Source organism: Neoarius graeffei, chromosome 15, assembly GCF_027579695.1.
Source record: "Neoarius graeffei isolate fNeoGra1 chromosome 15, fNeoGra1.pri, whole genome shotgun sequence".
Lineage (NCBI taxonomy): Eukaryota > Metazoa > Chordata > Actinopteri > Siluriformes > Ariidae > Neoarius > Neoarius graeffei.
In genome coordinates, this window is record NC_083583.1 from 56890050 (window position 1) to 56913197 (window position 23148).

Below are 23148 nucleotides of genomic sequence, written 5' to 3' on the forward strand. Positions count from 1 at the left end.
AGCGTAATTGTAATGTTTGACAGCTTGCCCATGCTCTGAACAATCCTCACCAAAGCCATAAAACCAGCTCCCAGTCCAATGAGTGGAGACACAGAGACGATAACCAGTGTCAACTTCCAGCCCTTTACAAAACCCATGAGGAAGCCACAGACGAAGGTGGTGAAGCGCTGAATAAAGATTCCCACCTGATCCGCTATGGCGTCATTTATCTTATTGATGTCACTGTCAAAATGAATAGATCATGCAGAACTATAAGAGAACTGCAACACACTGACACACGCATATGTAAGTGTGGCTACATATGTTTATCTTACTCAGACATGCGTGTGTTAAGTTCACCCACAGAGTTGCAGTCAAACCAACCGATCTCCATTCTCATGACTTTGCTGAAGTAGAGCTTCCGGATGATCTGGATCTGTCGAGCAGCGCTTGCCACCCACAGAGAGATCTGTCCAGGATGTAGCAAAATTATTATCATTTTATGTCTGATTTCCACATTATGGTCATTTGTTAATGTACTCAATTTAGCTACAGCTAAATCTAAACTGTCATGCCAGTAAATTACATATGATCCCACCAAAGAAAAGTCAACATTAATGGGATGGCTAGATTCCAGTCAGATTTTTTTTTTTTGAAGATGTAAAAAGGATCATCTTGGAAATACACACTGTGTCAATATGGACCAAAAAATATATGTAGGGATATAGGGGTTACATCCAGGATGTCTAGGACAATCTAATTTAACTCAGAGAAGACTGGCCCAGTAGTGGACGTCCTGGGTTAGTCATTGTTCACTGGGATCTATTACTGTATACATGACTTACTTGTATGTATCCAAGCACAAAGACAGCACACCCAATACCAATGTAGTAGTAAGCAAAGTTCGTCATCTCGTGCTCTATATCTAATAATCTAACAGAGATAAAAAAAAAGGTAATTATTAATGAAGAGTGAATATATCAGTGATAGTGCTGTGAGTATTCGTTTCCAGATTTTCAAAAACAATGTGATTTCTCACCCGCAGGTTCTGGTCATATTGTGCTCCACGTTTTCCTCAGCTGTGAGGTTCCGCCACTGAATGGTGTTATTAAGGCAGTGTTTGGCTGGATCCTGCAGTTCATTCAGCTCAATGTCATAGTCAATGAATGTGTCAGTTAATAACCCAAACACGAGCAGCACGAGTGGCTGGGCAGAGCCATGGATTATAGCACACAATGTCCCAAAAATCATCATCAAGATTTCCCGGCATGTGGCAAAGCGGAACTGAAATGAAGAAAACATGATGGACAATGAGCCTTTATTTACATGAATTAAATCATTATGTTTATTTCATGTGATAGGCTTTGTTTTATGTTTGGGTAGATGATTCTGATGAAGTATTCCAATCACATTTTAGCAAACTGACCACCTGTTAATTTTAGTGTTGTTTCAAATAGGTGTGTGACAAGATACCAGCTATGGGTGAACTAGATACACCATATTGGCCAAAAGTATATGAACATCTGACTAATCACACCCATGTGTGCTTTTTGAACATCCGGACTATCCCATGGGTGAGGCCCCTGAATTCCAGTAAAGGGAAATCTTAATACACCATACAAAGACATCCTGGACCGGTAGACAAAATACAAGTGTGATAGTCAGGTGCCCATATACTTTTGGCTAGGTAGTGCATGTGAACGCCTGAGTATCACACCACATAATTTGTCTAGAATGCCTAGAATTTCTCTTCAATGGAACTAAGGGACCCAAGCAAGGTTCCAGCATGGCAATGCCCCTGTGCACAAATACCACTTTTCGACCAACAGGGAAGGGGTTCCAGTCTGGTTCATGCACCAAATTTTGAACTGTTCAGAGCATTTCGACCAAAAATAAATCGGGTCAGAATGTGAAAATTTGGTTCCCAGCTGGAACCAAAATATAGCTGTTTTTTTCAATGTGAACCATGATGACATCAGTGGGTGTGTCATTAGTTTGGAGAGGAAGCTGAGCGCAGCAATGCAGGACGGTCCTTTTTTTCCATCTTCAGGGGAAAAAAGGACGGAAAACAAATATCTGCAATAACAGAACAAAAACTCACAGGTAATCAATGCACTCTGCCATTTTGCTACTACTGTTTACTCCTGTTGTGCATTGTGCAACAACCTCCGTTCATGATGCATCCTTGATTGCAACAGTTCTGCTTGAAACTGACAGAAATGTGGCCTAGATCACTACTTGGCACCAAGGTTCAAAGAATCCTGAATGGAACCAGTTCAAGAACCTGTTCCCTGCTGGTCAAAAAGGGGTAATGATGAGCTCCATAAAGACATGGTCTGACAACGTTGGAGTGAAAGACCTTGAGTGCCTTGCACAGAGCCCTAACTTCAACCCCACTGAACACCTTTGAGATGAATTAGAACACCGACTACACCCCAGGCCTCTTCATCCGAAATCACTGCCTGACCTCACTAATTCTCTTGTGGCTGAATGAACACAAATCCCCACAGCTACAGTGGTGATTGAAAGTTTGTGGACCCTTTAGAATTTTCTATATTTCTGCATAAATATGACCTAAAACATCAGATTTTCACACAAGTCCTAAAAGTAGATAAAGAGAACCCAGTTAAACAAATGAGACAAAAATATTATACTTGGTAATTTATTTATTGAGGAAAATGATCCAATATTACATATCTGTGAGTGGCAAAAGTATGTGAACCTCTAGGATTAGCAGTTAATTTGAAGGTGAAATTAGAGTCAGGTGTTTTCAATCAATGGGATGACAATCAGGTGTGAGTGGGCGCCCTGTTTTATTTAAAGAACAGGGATCTATCAAAGTCTGATCTTCACAACACATGTTTGTGGAAGTGTATCATGGCACAAACAAAGGAGATTTCTGAGGACCTCAGAAAAAGCGTTGTTGATGCTCATCAGGCTGGAAAAGGTTACAAAACCATCTCTAAAGAGTTTGGACTCCACCAATCCACAGTCAGACAGATTGTGTACAAATGGAGGAAACTCAAGACCATTGTTACCCTCCCCAGGAGTGGTCAACCAACAAAGATCTAGAGCCTCCTATTTTCCGTTTCAAAAAACATTAAATTCCGTTTCAGAGAATGGCTAATTCCATTTCAATTCCATTTCAGACAATTTGTTTCAGTTATATGCTCAAATGACAACTAAATTGGCATTTTTAGATTTTAAAAATACATAATTCAGAATCAGAATTCTTAAGTACATGTAATACTGTAAATGCATGAAATTTTAAGTTTCAGGTAATGTGTTGGGAGGCATCTGCATGTTTGTTGTCCTTGTGCATCTATCCCTGTAATCCTGCTTTACTGGCCTGCTGTAGTACAACTTAATATAAAGCTTTAAACTTTCTGCACACAGTCTAATATCTTAATGCACCTGAGAATGCACCTTAGAATCAACACTAAATTTCACTTCCCTGAAAATGTGTTTCTTTCATTTATTTAAGACTGTAGTTAATTAGTGCTGTTACCTTGATTGTTGACTGGCTCCTGCTATTTTCTTTAAAACTTTATATCTCATCTCATTTTCTGTAGCCGCTTTATCCTGTTCTACAGGGTCGCAGGCAAGCTGGAGCCTATCCCAGCTGACTACGGGCGAAAGGCGGGGTACACCCTGGACAAGTCGCCAGGTCATCACAAGGCTGCACATAGACACAGACAACCATTCACACTCACACCTATGGTCAATTTAGAGTCACCAGTTAACCTAACCTGCATGTCTTTGGACTGTGGGGGAAACCGGAGCACCCGGAGGAAACCCACGCGGACACGGGGAGAACATGCAAACTCCACACAGAAAGGCCCTCGCCGGCCACGGGGCTCGAACCTGGACCTTCTTGCTGTGAGGCGACAGCGCTAACCACTACACCACCATGCCGCCCCAAGCACAGAAGTCATTCTACCAAAGAATGGTTAAAGAAGAATAAAGTTAATGTTTTGGAATGGCCAAGTCAAAGTCCTGACCTTAATCCAATGGAAATGTTGTGGAAGGACCTGAAGCGAGCAGTTCATGTGAGGAAACCCACCAACATCCCAGAGTTGAAGCTGTTCTGTACGGAGGAATTCCTAAAATTCCTCCAAGCCGGTGTGCAGGACTGATCAACAGTTACTGCAAACGTTTAGTTGCAGTTATTGCTGCACAAGGGTGCACCAGATACCGAAAGCAAAGGTTCACATACTTTTGCCACTCACAGATATGTAATATTGGATCATTTTCCTCTATAAATAAATGACCAAGTATAATATTTTTGTCTCATTTGTTTAACTGGGTTCTCTTTATCTACTTTTAGGACTTGTGTGAAAATCTGATGATGTTTTAGGTCATATTTATGCAGAAATACACTACCGTTCAAAAATTTGGGGTCACTTTGAAATGTCCTTATTTTTGAAAGAAAAGCACTGTTCTTTTCAATGAAGATCACTTTAACCCTTTGGTGACTGACCCCTTGAAAATGGTTCCTCCAGGAACGATGACATTTCAGTTGTCAAGACAACGGAAAAACTAAAATACAAAAACAGAAAGATACGTCATAATGCTCTTGTGCACAAAACAAAATGCTCTTGCATTTGTATTTTAGTTTTTCCGTTGTCTTGACAACTGAAACGTCATGGTTCCTGGAGGAACCATTTTCAAGGGGTCAGTCACCAAAGGTTAAACTAATCAGAAATACACTCTATACATTGCTAATGTGGTAAATGACTATTCTAGCTAAATTCTACTAAATGTCTGGTTTTTGGTGCAATATCTCCATAGGTGTATAGAGGCCCATTTCCAGCAACTACACTCCAGTGTTCTAATAGTACAATGTGTTTGCTCATTGCCTCAGAAGGCTAATGGATGATTAGAAAACCCTTGTACAATCATGTTAGCACAGCTGAAAACAGTTGAGCTCTTTAGAGAAGCTATAAAACTGACCTTCCTTTGAGCAGATTGAGTTTCTGGAGCATCACATTTGTGGGGTCGATTAAATGCTCAAAATGGCCAGAAAAATGTCTCGACTATATTTTCTATTCATTTTACAACTTATGGTGGTAAATAAAAGTGTGACTTTTCATGGAAAACACAAAATTGTTTGGGTGACCCCAAACTTTTGAACGGTAGTGTATAGAAAATTCTAAAGGGTTCACAAACTTTCAAGCATCACTGTACATCCCAAAATCTAGTGGAAGGCCTTCCTAGAAGAGTGGAGATTATTGTAAAAGTAGAGGGGGCCCAACTTTGGAATGGGATGTTTGGCCATGTCGTAAATATGGTATGCCATTACAGACAATTCAGCATGTCTAATTGAATTTGCTACAGTTTTTAAACAAGATATCTTTCCAATTAAAATCAGGGACATTTGTATTTGTTAATAAGGAATAAGCATATGATTTAAAAAAAACTAATCCAGTGGCTAGAGATAATGAGATGAGATGAGATATTAATAAGCTTCTGCCATAGGCATCTCATATATATAAATGTTATTTACCAGCTGGGAGGTCCGTATGGTGAAATACTGTGACTGAGGTCTTGAAAGTACTGAGCGAGGCCCTCTGGGCCGAGGTCAGTATTCAAGGCCGAGGTCACGGTATTTCACCATACGGACCTCCCAGCTGGTAAATAACATTTATATATATGAGATGCCTATGGCAGAAGCTTATTAATATCTCATCTCATCACCTAACCACTACACCACCGTGCCGCCCCAAACACAGAAGTCGTTCTACCAAAGAATGGTTAAAGAAGAATAAAGTTAATGTTTAGGAATGGCCAAGTCAAAATCCTGACCTTAATCCAATTGAAATGTTGTGGAAGGACCTGAAGCGAGCAGTTCATGTGAGGAAACCCACCAACATCCCAGAGTTGTATAATTAGTAATTATATATCACTAATTTTTTTCTCCTCGCTTACCCTCCTCCTCACTGTACATGGGGGCAAAATAAACTTGGGTTCTCTTCCAGGTGAGTTTGTAACAGTTTCAGTTGGTGTCCAGTGGTTTTTTTTTGTTTGTTTGTTTTGTTAAATTGCCCTAACAGTAGAAACAGACATTTTCAGGTGAATAGCTATTTTTTAAATAACTATTCCCTGTTTTATGGAGATCAACACACTTCTCCCTCATTTGGTTTGTGTGTTCTCTTATCCTTTTTATCTTTTCCATGTTGATGGATGATTAAGGAAATTTGGTCTCAACATCACCTCATATTTGTTCCTCCGTTAATCAGGAAGTCATGGATTACAGCTTGAAAGTTCCTACACACTCTAATTAACTCAAAAATGAACATTTTAAATGGGAAACATGCTTCAGTTACGGTACATTGTCTTCACTATAATTTCCAGTGGTGCCAATAATAGTTGCACATGTGCATTTGTTAAAAATTAGTATTTCTTGATAAGGGATTTGGGCGGCACGGTGGTGTAGTGGTTAGCGCTGTCGCCTCACAGCAAGAAGGTCCGGGTTCGAGCCCCGTGGCCGGCGAGGGCCTTTCTGTGCGGAGTTTGCATGTTCTCCCCGTGTCCGCGTGGGTTTCCTCCGGGTGCTCCGGTTTCCCCCACAGTCCAAAGACATGCAGGTTAGGTTAACTGGTGACTCTAAGGCCAAGTTTACATTAGACCGTATCTGTCTCGTTTTCTTCGCGGATGCACTGTCCGTTTACATTAAAACGCCTGGAAACGCTGGGAAACGGGAATCCACCAGGGTCCACGTATTCAATCCAGATCGTGTCTGGTCCGGTGCTGTGTAAACATTAAGAATACGCGGATACGCTGTGCTGAGCTCTAGCTGGCGTCGTCATTGGACAACGTCACTGTGACATCCACCTTCCTGATTCGCTGGCGTTGGTCATGTGACGCGACTGCTGAAAAACGGCGCGGACTTCCGCCTTGTATCACCTTTCATTAAAGAGTATAAAAGTATGAAAATACTGCAAATACTGTCCATTGTGTAGTTATGATTGTCTTTAGGCTTGCCATCCTTCCACTTGCAAGTGGTAAGTGACGCGCATGCCCGATATGCACTGGGATCACACACACACAGCTGCTCAGTCCCGAATCACTGCTCGTGCGCTATACTCGCGCGCTCTGTGAGCTGCGCAGGGCCAGAGTGCGCACCCTCCAGAGGGCACTCGCTGTTCAGGGCGGAGTGATTTGGAGCGCAGGATGCCTGCGGAGCCGAGCATATCCGTGTATTGGCGTTGCTGTGTGCACGCGAATCGTGTATTGGTGTTGCTGTGTGCACGCTAATCGTTTTAAAAACGTTAATCTGATGATCCGCTGATACGGTCTAATGTAAACCCCACCTAAATTGACCGTAGGTGTGAATGTGAGTGTGAATGGTTGTCTGTGTTTATGTGTCAGCCCTGTGATGACCTGGCGACTCGTCCAGGGTGTACCCCGCCTTTTGCCCGTAGTCAGCTGGGATAGGCTCCAGCTTGCCTGCGACCCTGTAGAACAGGATAAAGCGGCTAGAGATAATGAGATGAGATGAGACGAGATAAGGGATTTGTTTTTGTCTGAAAAAATTTATTTCAATTAAAGGTTGGATTTTTCTCATTTTTTCCAGTGTGAGATGAAGCAACTTCACCAAAAGTTGTTTTTTTCCTAACTCTTTTTACTAATCTTTTCAATAATTGTGGAGGGCACTGTACATTTGTGCAGATATCACACTGTAATGGTGCTATATGTAAAGCCAATTCATATTGAAATGGTTAACATTACCAGTTCAAAGAACCCAACACGGATGGCTGCTTCTTCCTTGTTCTGGCCTGGTTTGAACCTGTGAAGAGGAAAAATGCAAATTTCCAAATCAAGCTGACAAGCAATTTCAGCCGAAAGAAAGAAAGAAAGAAAGAAAGAAAGAAAGAAAGAAAGAAAGAAAGAAAAATTATAACTTACTTTTTATGTGTTTTAGAGGATGTCATTGACCTGTGATGAGATCCAAAGTCAGTATGAATTAAAAAAAAAAAAAGATTTAATCATCAGTGTGAGGTTAACTTTGATTATATTTAATTATTTAGAGTTATTGTCCATCACAGTGGAATTTTGTCTTGGGTCATTGTTGTGTAATGGCAAATGCATAGAAAATAGTACAAAAAGGGTCTTTTCACTTTTCTAGCGTTAGCCAGTATTTCAAAGAACCTGCCACAGTCTACTGCAAGGCCTCTTAAATTTTTATATGCCATCCCAAAAATGTTTTGTCTGTATCCAAATGTTCTAATTAAGACTGAATTTTAATGTGATTTTAAGTCTAATTAAAAGTCAGGGTCTGATGAATAATTGATAACTGACTGCTTAACTACAGGTCTAGTAGATTACCACCAACCTAAAAAGATCATCTAAAAACATGCACTTACATGTATTCCGCATCTCGCTCTAAAATTGGAATCAATATGTTAATATCAGTACAGATTGACCATGTAGGCTGAATAAAAATTTACGTATTACTGTATATTTAATATGTATTATACCAAACTACTCACCTTCATTGGAAAACTCATAGCCATTGTTTTCTTGTCCGAACCTCTTAACGCTGCGCAGCTTCACAGATCCTGGCATTGCGTTTCTGATTCCAGATCAGTTTCCAAAAATTGCAGAAAGTTTCAGATATCCGTTCTAAATTCCAGATGATGTGTCTATGGTTACACAATGTACTGAGCATTTGATCAAAACAGTGTACTGCCGTCAGAGTGACACAAAGCAAGTTAACATGGAAGGTGTATATTTGTAGTGTTGGACCATGTGGTTAATTGTACCACACAAGGTAAGTGTCCAGCAGGTTGTGCTTTAAAGGGGTGAATGACCGTCGTAGGTAAATAGTGGTGAGAAACGAATCCTGAAATCAATATCAGAATAGGCATTTTCAGGAATATATTCACATAATTAAATCTGTCAGATATCTGTCATGAGAATAAAGAGGAGGAACATCATAATGTGACTTTATAATATGTCAGAACTATAATAATTTTACTAATTGGAAAAAGACATGACCTACATATATTACATAGAGATCATATTTGTGAGAGATTAGCAGGTCATACAAAATTAATCCTTTTTTGAGATTTTTTGTTTCTTTGAGTTAAGAATCCGTAACAATTATCATGCATAATGCACTATTCAGTATAAAATATTTCCTCGGTTCGTTTTACCAATGTTATAACACTTTACTGTTTATATCCTGATTAAGTTCAGAGAACGGTTTGTGCTTTAAAGTCAGGTGACTGTTCACTGGGTCATTGCACCACTTCTGTGTTTCTGGCATCACACAGTCCAGGGTGCTTTTACATAAAATACCGCCTTACTTTGCTGTCTTATACTTTATGCAGGAGAATAATAATGGGAGACAAGGTGGCGTTTATTCTAAGGGACTAAATGGCCTTAACAAATACAATCTTTTTAGGGAAATGTAGATCATCTAAGGCATGGAACGCAGTGCATTAAACTGTCAGGGGACCCAAAAATTCTTGCTGCTGCCCTTAAAAATATGCACATGGATTATTATTTCACATGAATGACTCTACGGGTGGCACGGTGGTGTAGTGGTTAGCACTGTCGCCTCACAGCAAGAAGGTCCGGGTTCGAGCCCAGCGGCCGGCGAGGGCCTTCCTGTGCGGAGTTTGCATGTTCTCCCTGTGTCTGCGTGGGTTTCCTCCGGGTGCTCCGGTTTCCCCCACAGTCCAAAGACATGCAGGTTAGGTTAACTGGTGACTCTAAATTGAGCGTAGGTGTGAATGTGAGTGTGAATGGTTGTCTGTGTCTATGTGTCGGCCCTGTGATGACCTGGCGACTTGTCCAGGGTGTACCCCGCCTTTCGCCCGTAGTCAGCTGGGATAGGCTCCAGCTTGCCTGCGACCCTGTAGGACAGGATAAGCGGCTACAGATAATGGATGGATGGATGAATGAATGACCCTTTTTACAGAACATACAAGATTTTTAATCTCACATTATTTATGAGAAACACACTTCACCTGTAGGGTCGCTGCCATGTGGACCTTGACATGTCATATTAATTATAGTTTTATGCTGGATGCCCTTCCTACTGCAACCCTCCCATTTTCCGGGCTTGGGACCGGCACCAAATGGTGGCTGGGTTCCCAGACAAATAACCGTTCAGACACACACACACACACACACACACACCTATGGGCAATTTAGAGTAGCCAGTTAACCTAACTGCCCCCATTGATCACTGGGCTCGAACCCAGAACCTTTTTGCTGTGAGACGACAGTGCTAAATACACTTCACCCTTACAGTAAATTAAAGCCTTTACTACAAATATTTTAAATGTTGGGGCGGCACGGTGGTGTAGTGGTTAGCGCTGTCGCCTCACAGCAAGAAGGTCCTGGGTTCGAGCCCTGGGGCCGGCGAAGGCCTTTCTGTGCGGAGTTTGCATGCTGTCCGCGTGGGTTTCCTCCGGGTGCTCCGGTTTCCCCCACAGTCCAAAGACATGCAGGTTAGGTTAACTGGTGACTCTAAATTGACCGTAGGTGTGAATGTGAGTGTGAATGGTTGTCTGTGTCTATGTGTCAGCCCTGTGATGACCTGGCGACTTGTCCAGGGTGTACCCCGCCTTTCGCCCGTAGTCAGCTGGGATAGGCTCCAGCTTGCCTGCGACCCTGTAGAAGGATAAAGCGGCTAGAGATAATGAGATGAGATTTTAAATGTTATGCCGCTTTACCACTACCAACGCGGCTGAGTTGGGCTGAGCTGTGCGGTGCTGAGTTGGGCTGAGTCGAGCTGAGTGGGGCTGTTGGAGTTGCATTTCGACCACAACCGCGCTGAACCGTGCTGGCTGGAAGTGGGTGGACACATTGGGTGGAGTTAGTGAAAGTGGGTGGACGTCACGTGATGTCGTTAGGCGGCGCAAACAGTGACATCAGTGACCTTTTAAGCGGTAGTCTCACGACCCGGATAGTAAGCAATAAACATGGAGGACATGGAGTCGTTAGTGTTGCTGGTCTTGGTGCTGTGGCTTGTTGTCACCGACAACGCCAACAGATACTGGCAAGAGCGTATAGATGAGGCGAGGCGCATAAGGCTTCAGAAATTCTCGTAATTCTTCTTCTTCCTGGTTTACGGTGTTTACAGATCCCAGCGTGCTCGCGGGGCATGTGTGGGCATGTGAGGACACTCCTCCTCACCAATCAGTGCACAGGGGAGTGTCTCCTCACGACCCTAGCCCCACTCGGCTCGGTTTGGCTCGCTTCAGCCCCACTCCAAAACCGTGCGAGTTTTGGGAGCTGAGTAGGGCTGAAGCGAGCTGAGTCGTGCTGCTCTGACATAGTCGAAACGCGAACCGTGTCGGGCTGAAGTGAGCTGAAAAAGGGTAGTGGAAAAGGGCCATTAGTGATAATACAGATCTGTCCTCACAGTTCCAGGCCCTCTGACTCTTACTACGACACTATTGGCCCTTTTCCACTACCCTTTTTCAGCTCACTTCAGCCCAACACGGCTCGCGTTTCGACTACCTCAGAGTGGCACGACTCAGCTCGCTTCAGCCCTACTCAGCTCCCAAAACTCGCACGGTTTTGGAGTGGGGCTGAAGTGAGCCAAACCGAGCCGAGTGGGGCTAGGGGCGTGAGGAGACACTCCCCTGTGCACTGATTGGTGAGGAGGAGTGTCCTCACATGCCCACACATGCCCCGCGAGCACGCTGGGATCTGTAAACACCGTAAACCCGGAAGAAGAAGAATTACGAATTACGAGAATTTCTGAAGCCTTATGCGCCTCGCCTCATCTATACGCTCTTGCCAGTATCTGTTGGCGTTGTCGGTGACAACAAGCCACAGCACCAAGACCAGCAACACTAACGACTCCATGTCCTCCATGTTTATTGTTTACTATCCGGGTCGTGACACTACCGCTTAAAAGGTCACTGATGTCACTGTTTGCGCCGTCTAATGACATCACGTGACGTCCACCCACTTTTGCTAACTCCACCCAATGTGTCCACCCACTTCCAGCCAGCACGGTTCAGCGCGGTTGTAGTCGAAATGCAACTCCAACAGCCCCACTCAGCTCGACTCAGCACGGCACGGCTCAGCCCGACTCAGCCGCGTTGGTAGTGGAAAAGCAGCATAAGTGCCATTTTCCTACACATGCAGCATACTTTAATTTTAATAAGTAAATAAAAGTCACTATCAGCCATTAATGGTGTATTTATGGCAAATTTAAAAAAAATAAATTAATTAAGACAATATGAGTAACTACATGGTGTCTTATCAGTTTATAATTTTTCAATCAAGGTTTTGGGATGATCCCATTTTGGTATGAAGTCAAAACTGCAAGAGATGGTTCATTATCCATAGCATAACTATATATGATAATCCCTGTGATACATAATAAATCAACATATTATATGAGTCTTCAACACTGATCATGGAAATGTGATTAAAACAATTTTTCAATATGTCTGTTTTTATCCTGAGGGCTTAATTTAACCCACTACAGATGGTTGGCCACTGGCTTCCGGGACGCTGATGGTTCCACTGAGTAGGCCGACGTGGGAGCTACGCTACCCGGTGTCACGGTCTGATTGGGCGCTGGTATAAATTTACCATGCGCAGACCGATTTTTTCCCTCGGCCAACTTCTGGGAAGTCCAAATTTACCATTTCTTGCTGCGATTTTGTACCGAGCATTCCAACACATTTGCGGACTAATAGAACACGAATTGTGAGATTTGATCATCAGTAGATAAGCTGCTGAATATGGATGAGGAAACAAAGTTCATCATTCCTGGCTGCTGGCTAGTCCTGATCAGCCTACTTAGTGCATAAACTGGAACTAAAACACAGGTCATTCATTCATTCATTCATTCAAGATAAAGTGAAAATAATTTATTTGTGGATCAAGTTTGAACATAAATCCCATATCATATTGGGCTGGTAAGTTCTGACTAGGCCCGATGACAGCAGTCTAATTATACCAAGTTGGTAAATTTGAGAGAATAACTAAATTATTATAATCATGAGGAGTCTTACTTAAATCAATATTCATCAAGATAAAGTGCAAATAATTCAAGTATGAACATAAATCTCATATTAGGCTGGTAAATTCAGACCAGGCCCGATTATACCAAGTGGGTAAATTTATACTGTGGTAAATTCAGACCGTGGCTGCTACAGTATAAATTTACCATGCGCAGACCGATCCCCCCCCCGGTCAACTTCCGGGAAGCCTAAATTTACCATTTCTTGCTGCGATTTTGTACTAAGTTGGTAAATTTATACTGTGGTAAGGTTAGACTGTGGCTGCTACAGTATAAATTTACCTGGTAAATTCAGACCGTGACACCGGGTAGCGCCACTGGTGACCCGGGAAAGTCAGTGGTTCCTCCGGCTACGAGCGAGCACCGGTAACAATCAGGGGAGCGGCCATTTTGTGCAGTACACTAAAGGCCAATTTATGCTGACAACCCAGTCCTCGCAGACACTGTCTACATAGCCCCCCCCCCCCCTTCGCAGACACTGTCTGCGTAGCCCCCCCTTCGCAGACACTGTCTGCGTAGCCCCCCCCTTCGCAGACACTGTCTGCGTAGCCCCCCCCTTCGCAGACACTGTCTGCGTAGCCCCCCCCACCTTCGCAGACACTGTCTGCGTAGCCCCCCCCCACCTTCGCAGACACTGTCTGCGTAGCCCCCCCCCACCTTCGCAGACACTCTCTGCGTAGCCCCCCCCACCTTCGCAGACACTCTCTGCGTAGCCCCCCCCACCTTCGCAGACACTCTCTGCGTAGCCCCCCCCCACCTTCGCAGACACTCTCTGCGTAGCCCCCCCCACCTTCGCAGACACTCTCTGCGTAGCCCCCCCCACCTTCGCAGACACTCTCTGCGTAGCCCCCCCCCACCTTCGCAGACACTCTCTGCGTAGCCCCCCCCACCTTCGCAGACACTCTCTGCGTAGCCCCCCCCACCTTCGCAGACACTCTCTGCGTAGCCCCCCCCACCTTCGCAGACACTCTCTGCGTAGCCCCCCCCACCTTCGCAGACACTCTCTGCGTAGCCCCCCCCACCTTCGCAGACACTCTCTGCGTAGCCCCCCCCACCTTCGCAGACACTCTCTGCGTAGCCCCCCCCACCTTCGCAGACACTCTCTGCGTAGCCCCCCCCACCTTCGCAGACACTCTGCGCGCACCTCCCAAAAATTGTGACCACCGCAGAAGCCTCGCAGACAAGAGGGCTCTGATTGGTCCACTCTACATCCGCTGTACACGCACTTCCGCTTCCCTGCTTTCCCGGCTTGGTTTGTTTTCATGACCGCCATTTTTAAAAACACAAGCGAAGATGGAGCAGCACGAAGAGCGGTTGATCGAGGAAGTACGTACATCTATACGACTCCAATTCTAGTCATTATAAAAAAAAAAAGTTCTAGTCATTATAAGTAACCGGAGGATAAACACTCCACTAACCACACCCACCAACTACTCCTAGCGACTTCGCGCCCCCTTGCGTTGTGGCGGTGAATAACATCGCGCACGCCTATTATCCCCGCTCAACAATAAATTACAACTGTCTGCGAAAAGCTATCTGCGAAAGCCTTGTCGCAAGAGCATGCAGAGGCCCTAATGCCCCTTTTCCACCAAAGCTGGTTCGGGGTCTAACCTTACCACAGTATAAATTTACCAACTTGGTACAAAATCGCAGCAAGAAATGGTAAATTTAGACTTCCCGGAAGTTGACCGGGGGGGAAATCGGTGTTTGCGCATGGTAAATTTATACGAGCGCACGATCAGACCGTGACACCGGGTTTTCTGTTTCCACTGACAAAGAACTGGCTCTGGGGCCAGAAAAACCGATTCCAGGCTAGCACCAGCTCTTTGCTGGGCCAGAGGAAAGAACCGCTTACGTCGGGGGTGGAGTTGTTAAGACCGCAAAAGGTCGCCATTTTTAAGCGACGAGAAGTCATCCATTATTGTTGTTGCTTCGATGTTCGCGCCAAGGTTTATGCAAACGCAGCGACGTAATGACGTATGGAGTGACGTAACTGACGTATACAGCGACGTAATGACGTGGCTCCCCTTAGCAAACTAGTTCTCAGCTGGCGCGCAAGTTGCACGAGTTGTGAACCAGCACCAGAACTGGTTTGGTGGAAAAGGGGTATGACTCATCTTTTCCGTCGTTTTTTTTTTTTTCTGGCTCGACTGAAAGACTATTGACAATGGAGTCGTGAGTAGTACCCAGAACTTTGAACAGGCCTGCAACGTTGTATTTGTTTTGTTTTTCCATTCATTGATTATTATGCCGGTGTTCTTATAACGTTTTGTGCTCTGCGCATGCGCAGTGGGGCTTTGTAGGACGTATTGACGTGTAGGACAGTTTATCAGAACACCGGCTGTTGTGTTCGGGTCAAATGTGACCGATTTACAACTTAAAACACTCTCTCAAATATTGTTGTTTTTTTTTTACATCTGATTGCCTCAAGACCTCCACACTGTGTACTTGAACATATAAAAGTGATTTTCAGTGCTTTAGTCAACCTTGTTACACCTGTGGTGTTCCCCATAGGAAATGAATGGGTATCCAGATTTATATTCATCCATCAGATGAGAAAACATCCCCATGCACACCACCCAGTTCAGACTGAACGACGTCTCAAATCTTCACACAGACCCCCAAAATATAGCTTGATATTTGCCTTGCACTCCTTTTACTCTGAGCACAATGAGTAGGCGACTGGCCGCGCGGTTCTCTATCAGAGAGGCTCTGGACCTGATTTTAGAAGATGATGAAGAGGGCATTGAAGTTGAACCAGAGATAGAGGAGGATGTCTCAGAAGTGGAAGACAACACTGATTTTGATCCAGACTTTGAGGAGACTGACCAGTCAACAGATGGAGAGGAAGAGGCACCTGAGGAGACATTCCAGTCCAAGAGTGGAGACCTGCTCTGGTCTACATCCCCCCAGGACAGAGGAAGTAGAGCGAGAGTGGAAAACATCATAAAGATGACGCCAGGGCCAACACGGTCTGCAACATCTTGTGTGGATGACATCAAGTCCAGCTTCCAACTCTTTTTACCAAAGTCCATTGAGGGAATTATACTGGAGATGACAAACCTGGAGGGGAAGCGTGTGTTTGGGGACACCTGGAGAGAATTAGACCGGGTAGACCTCCAAGCCTACATAGGTCTGTTGATTCTAGCAGGAGTATATCGCTCAAACAATGAGGCTACAAAAAGTCTATGGGATGCAGAGTTTGGCAGGCCTATATTCCGGGCAACTATGTCCTTACAACAGTTTCATATCCTCTCAAGAATTATTCGATTTGATAACAGAGATACACGACGCATCCGCTGGCGAAATGACAAACTGGCCGCCATCAGGAACGTTTGGGACAGGTGGGTGGCGCGCCTACCACTGATGTACAATCCAGGCCCTGAGGTGACAGTTGATGAGCGCCTGGTTCCTTTCAGAGGTCGTTGTTCCTTCAAGGTGTACATTCCAAGCAAACCAGGAAAGTATGGAATAAAGATCTGGACAGCATGTGACTCCAGGAGCAGCTATGCCTGGAATATGCAGGTATACATGGGGAAACCCAGTACTGGAAGGGCTGAAAATAACCTGGGCATGCGTGTTGTGCTGGACATGACAACTGGTCTCCAAGGGCATAATATCACATGTGACAACTTCTTCACATCATATGCTCTTGGTCAGGAGCTGCTGAAAAGAAAGCTCACCATGGTAGGGACAGTGAGGAAGAACAAGCCTGAACTTCCCCCTGCACTGGTATCAACCAGAGGAAGAGAGGCACGGTCATCAAAATTTGCTTTCACTGACACACACACACTTGTGTCATATGTGCCCAAGAAAAATAGAAATGTCATCCTGATGAGCACGCTACACAAAGATGCCACTGTCAGCACCACAGAGGACAGGAAGCCCCTTATGATCCAGGACTACAACAGGAACAAAGGAGGCGTTGCCTGCCTTGATAAGGTAATGTGTAGTTTCATCCATCATGCGTTTTATTTTATTTATGTGAATCATAGCGGAGCTCCAGCGGAGTATGGAATCAATTTTGTGCCAAAATGTTCATACAATACTTTTGAAATATCAAACAAAAACGATAAAATTAAAAAAAGTCAATTTTTTTTTTAGACTGGCAAACAAATTATTCGTGTAATCATGCAAAATATCAGTCTATTACTCTTCAGAAACCTTTTTTTTTTGTTCCGTGTCTTTCTCAGTTTTGTTTGACGTAATTTATTTTGGTTGCAATTCCAGTTTTCTCGTTTGCGCTCCCTGACTTTTTGCTTGCAGTTTTGGCACAAACTTCACGTGTGAATTATTGGTGAATTAACTGAAGGAAAACGTCCTGTTGGTCGTCCAAAGCTCAGATATAAAGACGTGTAAAAGTGTGTTGAAATGTGATGTTCTCGACCAATGGAAGACAAAAGTAGAGAATCGAACTGAATGGGGAAAGATGATTCGTCAAATATGTGACAGTCAACGAGAAAAGAGTTCATGCATACGAAAAACAGAGGGACAAGAGGAGAAGGAAAGGAAATGAATCAAATACAATCTCATGAACTTATAATTTACTGTATCTTTTTGTTAATTGTGTTATACCCGTTTTCGGGATTAGGCGTGTGTATATAATTTATTCACGTGTGGGTGGGCTGTCCAGGAATGCATTCCCATTGGCTAACTTGTGTTTGACTGACAGCTACGCTCAGCGATTCCCCCGGAAGCTGTTGTGGCCATTTCCTACTTGGATTCTGGCGGACTGTTTGACGAGTGACCGATCCATTGACGGTAAAGAAGGATCGAGTGGACTTCAGTGGCGACTATGATCTCATTCATCTCATCTCATTATCTGTAGCCGCTTTATCCTGTTCTACAGGGTCTCAGGCAAGCTGGAGCCTATCCCAGCTGACTACGGGCGAAAGGCGGGGTACACCCTGGACAAGTCGCCAGGTCATCACAGGGCTGACACACAGACACAGACAACCATTCACACTCACATTCACACCTACGCTCAATTTAGAGTCACCAGTTAACCTAACCTGCATGTCTTTGGACTGTGGGGGAAACCGGAGCACCCGGAGGAAACCCACGCGGACACGGGGAGAGCATGCAAACTCCACACAGAAAGGCCCTCGCCGGCCACGGGGCTCGAACCCGGACCTTCTTGCTGTGAGGCGACAGCGCTAACCACTACACCACCGTGCCGCCCGGCGACTATGATACTGAATTAATTCAGCAAAGTGTAAGTGCGGGACAGATGTGTTGTATGTGTTGCAGTAGTACACATTATGCAGGCGTGTTTAACGTTAGCAAGACAGCTATTATATTGGGTAGTGGAGCCAAGTCTAACATTTGACTTGCCACGAAACACCTGCATAATGTGCACTACTGCAACACATACAACACATTTGTCCCGCACAAATGTTACACTTTGCTGAATTAATTCAATATCATAGTCGCCACTGAAGTCCACTCCATCCTTGTTTACCGTCAATGGATCGGTCACTCGTCAAACAGTCCGCCAGAATCCGAGTAGGAAATGGCCGCAACAGCTTCCGGGGGAATCGCTGAGCGTAGCTGTCAGTCAAACACAAGTTAGCCAATGGGAATGCATTCCTGGACAGCCCACCCACACGTGAAGTTTGTGCCAAAACTACAAGCAAAAAGTCAGGGAGCGCAAACGGGAAAGCTGGAATCGCAGCCAAAACTGAGAAAGACGCGGAACAAAAATAAAAGTTTTCTGAAGAGTAATAGACTGATATTTTGCACAATTACATGAATAATTTGTTTGCCAGTCTAAAAAAATTGACTTTTTTTTTTTAAATTTTGATTTATCGTTTTTGTTTATTTAAAAAGTATTGTATGAACATTTTGGTACAAAATTGATTCCATAGCGGAGCACCATACCTAAGAAAAATGGTAAACCCATCGAGTCGTTTTTTTTTTTTTTTTTTTGTGGTGTGTACGTGTACCACCAGTCATACACGCCGCCTAGTGGCCAGTGTTGGTAATTAGTCATACACGCCGCCTAGTGGCCAGTGTTGGTAATTAGTCATACACGCCGCCTAGTGGCCAGTGTTGGTAATTAGTCATACACGCCGCCTAGTGGCCAGTGTTGGTAATTAGTCATACACGCCGCCTAGTGGCCAGTGTTGGTAATTAGTCATACACGCCGCCTAGTGGCCAGTGTTGGTAATTAGTCATACACGCCGCCTAGTGGCCAGTGTTGGTAATTAGTCATACACGCCGCCTAGTGGCCAGTGTTGGTAATTACCGTATTTTCCGGACTATACGTCGCTCCGGAGTTTAAGTTGCATCAGCCAGTGCTAGCCAGTAAAGAAATAAAACAAAAGAGACTGGCTATGATATAAGAGAATTCTACAACCCAGAAACAGATGGGAGCTCCGCTTTTAGGCAGTGCCTAAATCTATATATTAGCATTTTGTGTAAGACAGATACAGTATTGTTTCCATTATCTTATTTGTTGTTCCTTTCATTGCAGCTTACTGGTACATACACCTGCAAGCAAATGACAGCCCGCTGGCCTGTGGCAGTGTTCCACAACATCCTTGATGTGTCTGCATGCAACGCATATGTGGTGTGGACAGCGATCAACCCAACCTGGAATCAGGGGAAGCGTTTCAAGAGGAGACTCTTCCTAGCAGAGCTGGGGAAAGCTTTGGTGACTCCTCTTATTCAACGGCGCCAGCACATTCCCCGCACACCAGCCTCTGCCAGTCTGGTTAGGAGTGTGCAAGCCGCTGCCCTGGCCGCTCTCCCCCAAAAAGGACAGGGGCAGAAAAGGAAGCGCTGTGAGCTCTGTGCCCCGAGAGACAATAAAACAAGACTGAGATGCTGCAAATGTGATCGCTACGTTTGCAAGGCCCACTCTGACCTGAGTGTCAAATGCCACTCATGTCCATGAATTCTCTCTCTCTCTCTCTCTCACACACACACACACACACACACACACACACACACACACACACACTTCATGTTGAGGAGTTTGGTCTCTGGTTTTCCCTTTCTTTTTTACATAACATTCATTTTGTTATAAATTTTCAGTGCTTTTTTTTTTTTTTTTTTTTTTTTTGTATTTTGAATGTAGTTATTCATGTTAACCACTACTCTGAGGCATTGTTCACAGCTAAAGAGTGTTAAATACAACTTTGGTGGTGACTAATGGTTTTTGTGTTAGTTTAAGAGCAGTTAAAACAGACTGGTCAAATTTGACCGGGAACACTAAAGTAAGGGGTGGGGGGTGAACACGACAGGAGGGTTGTGGGGTATGCCATGGCAAGTAAACTAAGTTCAGGATTCTGAGTGTGGCCACACAGGTAATATTAGTGGGGTATATTGATGATTGTTGAATCATTACTGTCCAGCTATTATTAACCATGGTCTGAGTGTTGCCTATTTTGATCTTTTTGGTTTGGGGCAGTGTTTGCTTTTTAACGGGCGGTTGGATAGGACCAACTTTCCGCTAAAGGTGTGTGTGTGTATATATAAAATAAAATATTCAGCAGGGGATCAAATAATTATTTTCCCCACTCCGTGTGTGTATATATATATATATATATATATATATATGTATATCTCATCTCATCTCATTATCTCTAGCCGCTTTATCCTGTTCTACAGGGTCGCAGGCAAGCTGGAGCCTATCCCAGCTGACTACGGGCGAAAGGCGGGGTACACCCTGGACAAGTCGCCAGGTCATCACAGGGCTGACACATAGACACAGACAACCATTCACACTCACATTCACACCTACGGTCAATTTAGAGTCACCAGTTAACCTAACCTGCATGTCTTTGGACTGTGGGGGAAACCGGAGCACCCGGAGGAAACCCACGCGGACACGGGGAGAACATGCAAACTCCACACAGAAAGGCCCTCGCCGGCCCCGGGGCTCGAACCCAGGACCTTCTTGCTGTGAGGCGACAGCGCTAACCACTACACCACCGTGCCGCCCATATATATATATATATATATATATATATATATATATATAAAATATTTTACATATTACACACACACAGTGGGGAAAATAATTATTTGATCCCCTGCTGATTTTGTACGTTTGCCCGGTTACAAAGAAATGAGCAGTCTATAATTTTTATGACACTTATTTTAACAAATAGACAGAAAATCAGCAAAAAAGTCCAGGAAAAAAACCACATAGGTTATAAATTAATTTGTATTTGATTGAGTGAAATAAGTATTTGGTCCCTAAACAAAACATGACTTAGTACTTTGTGGAGAAACCCTTGTTGGCAAGTACAGAAGTCAGTTGTTTCTTGTAGTTGGTCACCAGGTTTGCACACATCTCAGGAGGGATTTTGGTCCACTCCTCTTTACAGATCCTCTCCAAATTCTGAAGGTTTCGAGGCTGTCGCTTGGCAACACGAAGTTTCAGCTCCCTCCACAAATTTTCTATAGGGATAAGGTCTGCAGACTGGCTAGGGCACTCCATGACTTTAATGTGCTTCTTCTTGAGCCACTCCTTTGTTGCCTTGGTCATATGTTTTGGGTCGTTGTCATGCTGGAAGCCCCATCCATGACCCATCTTCAGTGCTCTGACCAAGGGAAGGAGGTTCTCTTCCAAGATCTTATGGTACATGGCCCCATCCATTGGCCCCTTAATGTGAAGTTGTCCTGTACCCTTAGCAGAGAAACAGGCCCAAAGCATAATGTTTCCACCTCCGTGCTTGATGGTGGGGATGGTGTTCTTGGGATTGTATTCAGCATTTCTCTCCCTCCAAACATGACGAGTTGAGTTGATGCCAAAGAGTTCAATTTTGGTCTCATCTGACGACATCACCTTCTCCCAAGCCTTCTCTGAATCATTTAGGTGCTCACTGGCAAAATTCAGACAGGCCTGTACATGTGCCTTCTTGAGCAGAGGGACCTTGCGGGCACTGCAGGATTTCAATCCATTACGGCATAGTATGTTACCAATGGTTTTCTTGGTGAATATGGTCCCAGCTGCCTTGAGATCATTAACAAGCTCCTCCCGTGTAGTTCTGGGCTGATCCCTCACCCTTCTCATGATCATCCTTACCCCACTAGGTGAGATCTTGCATGGAGCTCCAGGTCGAGGGCGATTGATGGTCATTTTGTATTTCTTCCATTTTCTAATAATTGCACTAACAGTTGTCTCCTTCTCACCAAGGTTCTTGCTGATGGTCTTGTAGGCCATTCCAGCCTTGTGCGGGTCTACAATCTTGTCCCTGGTGTCCTTTGAAAGTTCTTTGGTCTTGCCCATGGTGGTGGAGAGGTTGAAAGAGGTTGATTCTGTTGACAGGTGTCTTTTATAACCATAATGAGTAGAAATTAGAAGTACTTTCTTAAAGTGACAGACTAATGTGTGTGCCTCATGGGCACATACAGTAACCAGTCAGTGGGAGCCAGAATTCTTGCTGGTTTGTAGGGGAACAAATACTTATTTCATTTGATCAAATGCAAATGAATTTATAACCTTTTATATAATGTGTTTTTTCTGGACTTTTTTGTTGATATTCTGTCTCTATCTGCTAAAATAAAAGTACCATAATTATAGACTGCTCATTTCTTTGTAACCAGGCAAACATAGAAAATCAGCAGGGGATCAAATAATTATTTTCCCCAATATATATATCATCTCATTATCTCTAGTATCCTGTTCTACAGGGTTGCAGGCAAGCTGGAGCCTATCCCAGCTGACTACAGGCGAAAGGCGGGGTACACCCTGGACAAGTCAGCAGGTCATCACAGGGCTGACACATAGACACAGACAACCATTCACACTCACATTCACACCTACGCTCAATTTAGAGTCACCAGTTAACCTAACCTGCATGTCTTTGGACTGTGGGGGAAACCGGAGCACCCGGAGGAAACCCACGCGGACACGGGGAGAGCATGCAAACTCCGCACAGAAAGGCCCTCGCCAGCCCCGGGGCTCGAACCCAGACCTTCTTGCTGTGAGGCGACAGCGCTAACTACTACACCACCGTGCCGCCCACTATATATATATATATATATATATATATATATATATATATATATACACACACACACACACACACACACACACACACACACACAAAACCCCGATTCCAAAAAAGTTGGGACAAAGTACAAATTGTAAATAAAAACGGAATGCAATAATTTACAAATCTCAAAAACTGATATTGTATTCACAATAGAACAGA

The 23148-nt window shown here is 44.2% G+C and overlaps 2 protein-coding genes across 2 annotated transcripts in view; one reads left to right on the top strand and one right to left on the bottom strand.

The window, feature by feature from the left end:
- The window catches only part of abcb11b (ATP-binding cassette, sub-family B (MDR/TAP), member 11b), a 50948-nt gene extending 42401 nt beyond the window's left edge, over nucleotides 1-8547 (bottom strand). Inside the window, exons 1-8 of the mRNA XM_060941682.1 lie at nucleotides 8472-8547; nucleotides 8346-8364; nucleotides 7888-7917; nucleotides 7711-7768; nucleotides 1019-1263; nucleotides 825-912; nucleotides 315-448; nucleotides 51-222 (exon numbers count right to left, since the gene is read on the bottom strand). Coding sequence (XP_060797665.1) covers nucleotides 51-222; nucleotides 315-448; nucleotides 825-912; nucleotides 1019-1263; nucleotides 7711-7768; nucleotides 7888-7917; nucleotides 8346-8364; nucleotides 8472-8547 — 822 coding nt within the window. The remainder of the gene's footprint in view (nucleotides 1-50; nucleotides 223-314; nucleotides 449-824; nucleotides 913-1018; nucleotides 1264-7710; nucleotides 7769-7887; nucleotides 7918-8345; nucleotides 8365-8471) is intronic.
- A 7102-nt stretch (nucleotides 8548-15649) lies between these two features.
- On the top strand, nucleotides 15650-19877 carry LOC132899028 (piggyBac transposable element-derived protein 4-like). Its single transcript, XM_060940678.1, has 2 exons — nucleotides 15650-16921; nucleotides 19455-19877. The coding sequence occupies exons 1-2, from the start codon at nucleotides 15650-15652 to the stop codon at nucleotides 19875-19877; spliced, it is 1695 nt and encodes a 564-aa protein (XP_060796661.1).
- The last annotated feature ends 3271 nt before the right edge of the window (nucleotides 19878-23148 follow it).

Excerpts from the sequence above, each read along its gene's own strand:
- LOC132899028 (XM_060940678.1), top strand. The coding sequence starts at position 15,650 with ATGAGTAGGCGACTGGCCGCGCGGTTCTCTATCAGAGAGGCTCTGGAC. Across the intron at positions 16,922-19,454 it reads GCGTTGCCTGCCTTGATAAG|CTTACTGGTACATACACCTG; the intron begins GTAATGTGTAGT and ends CTTTCATTGCAG.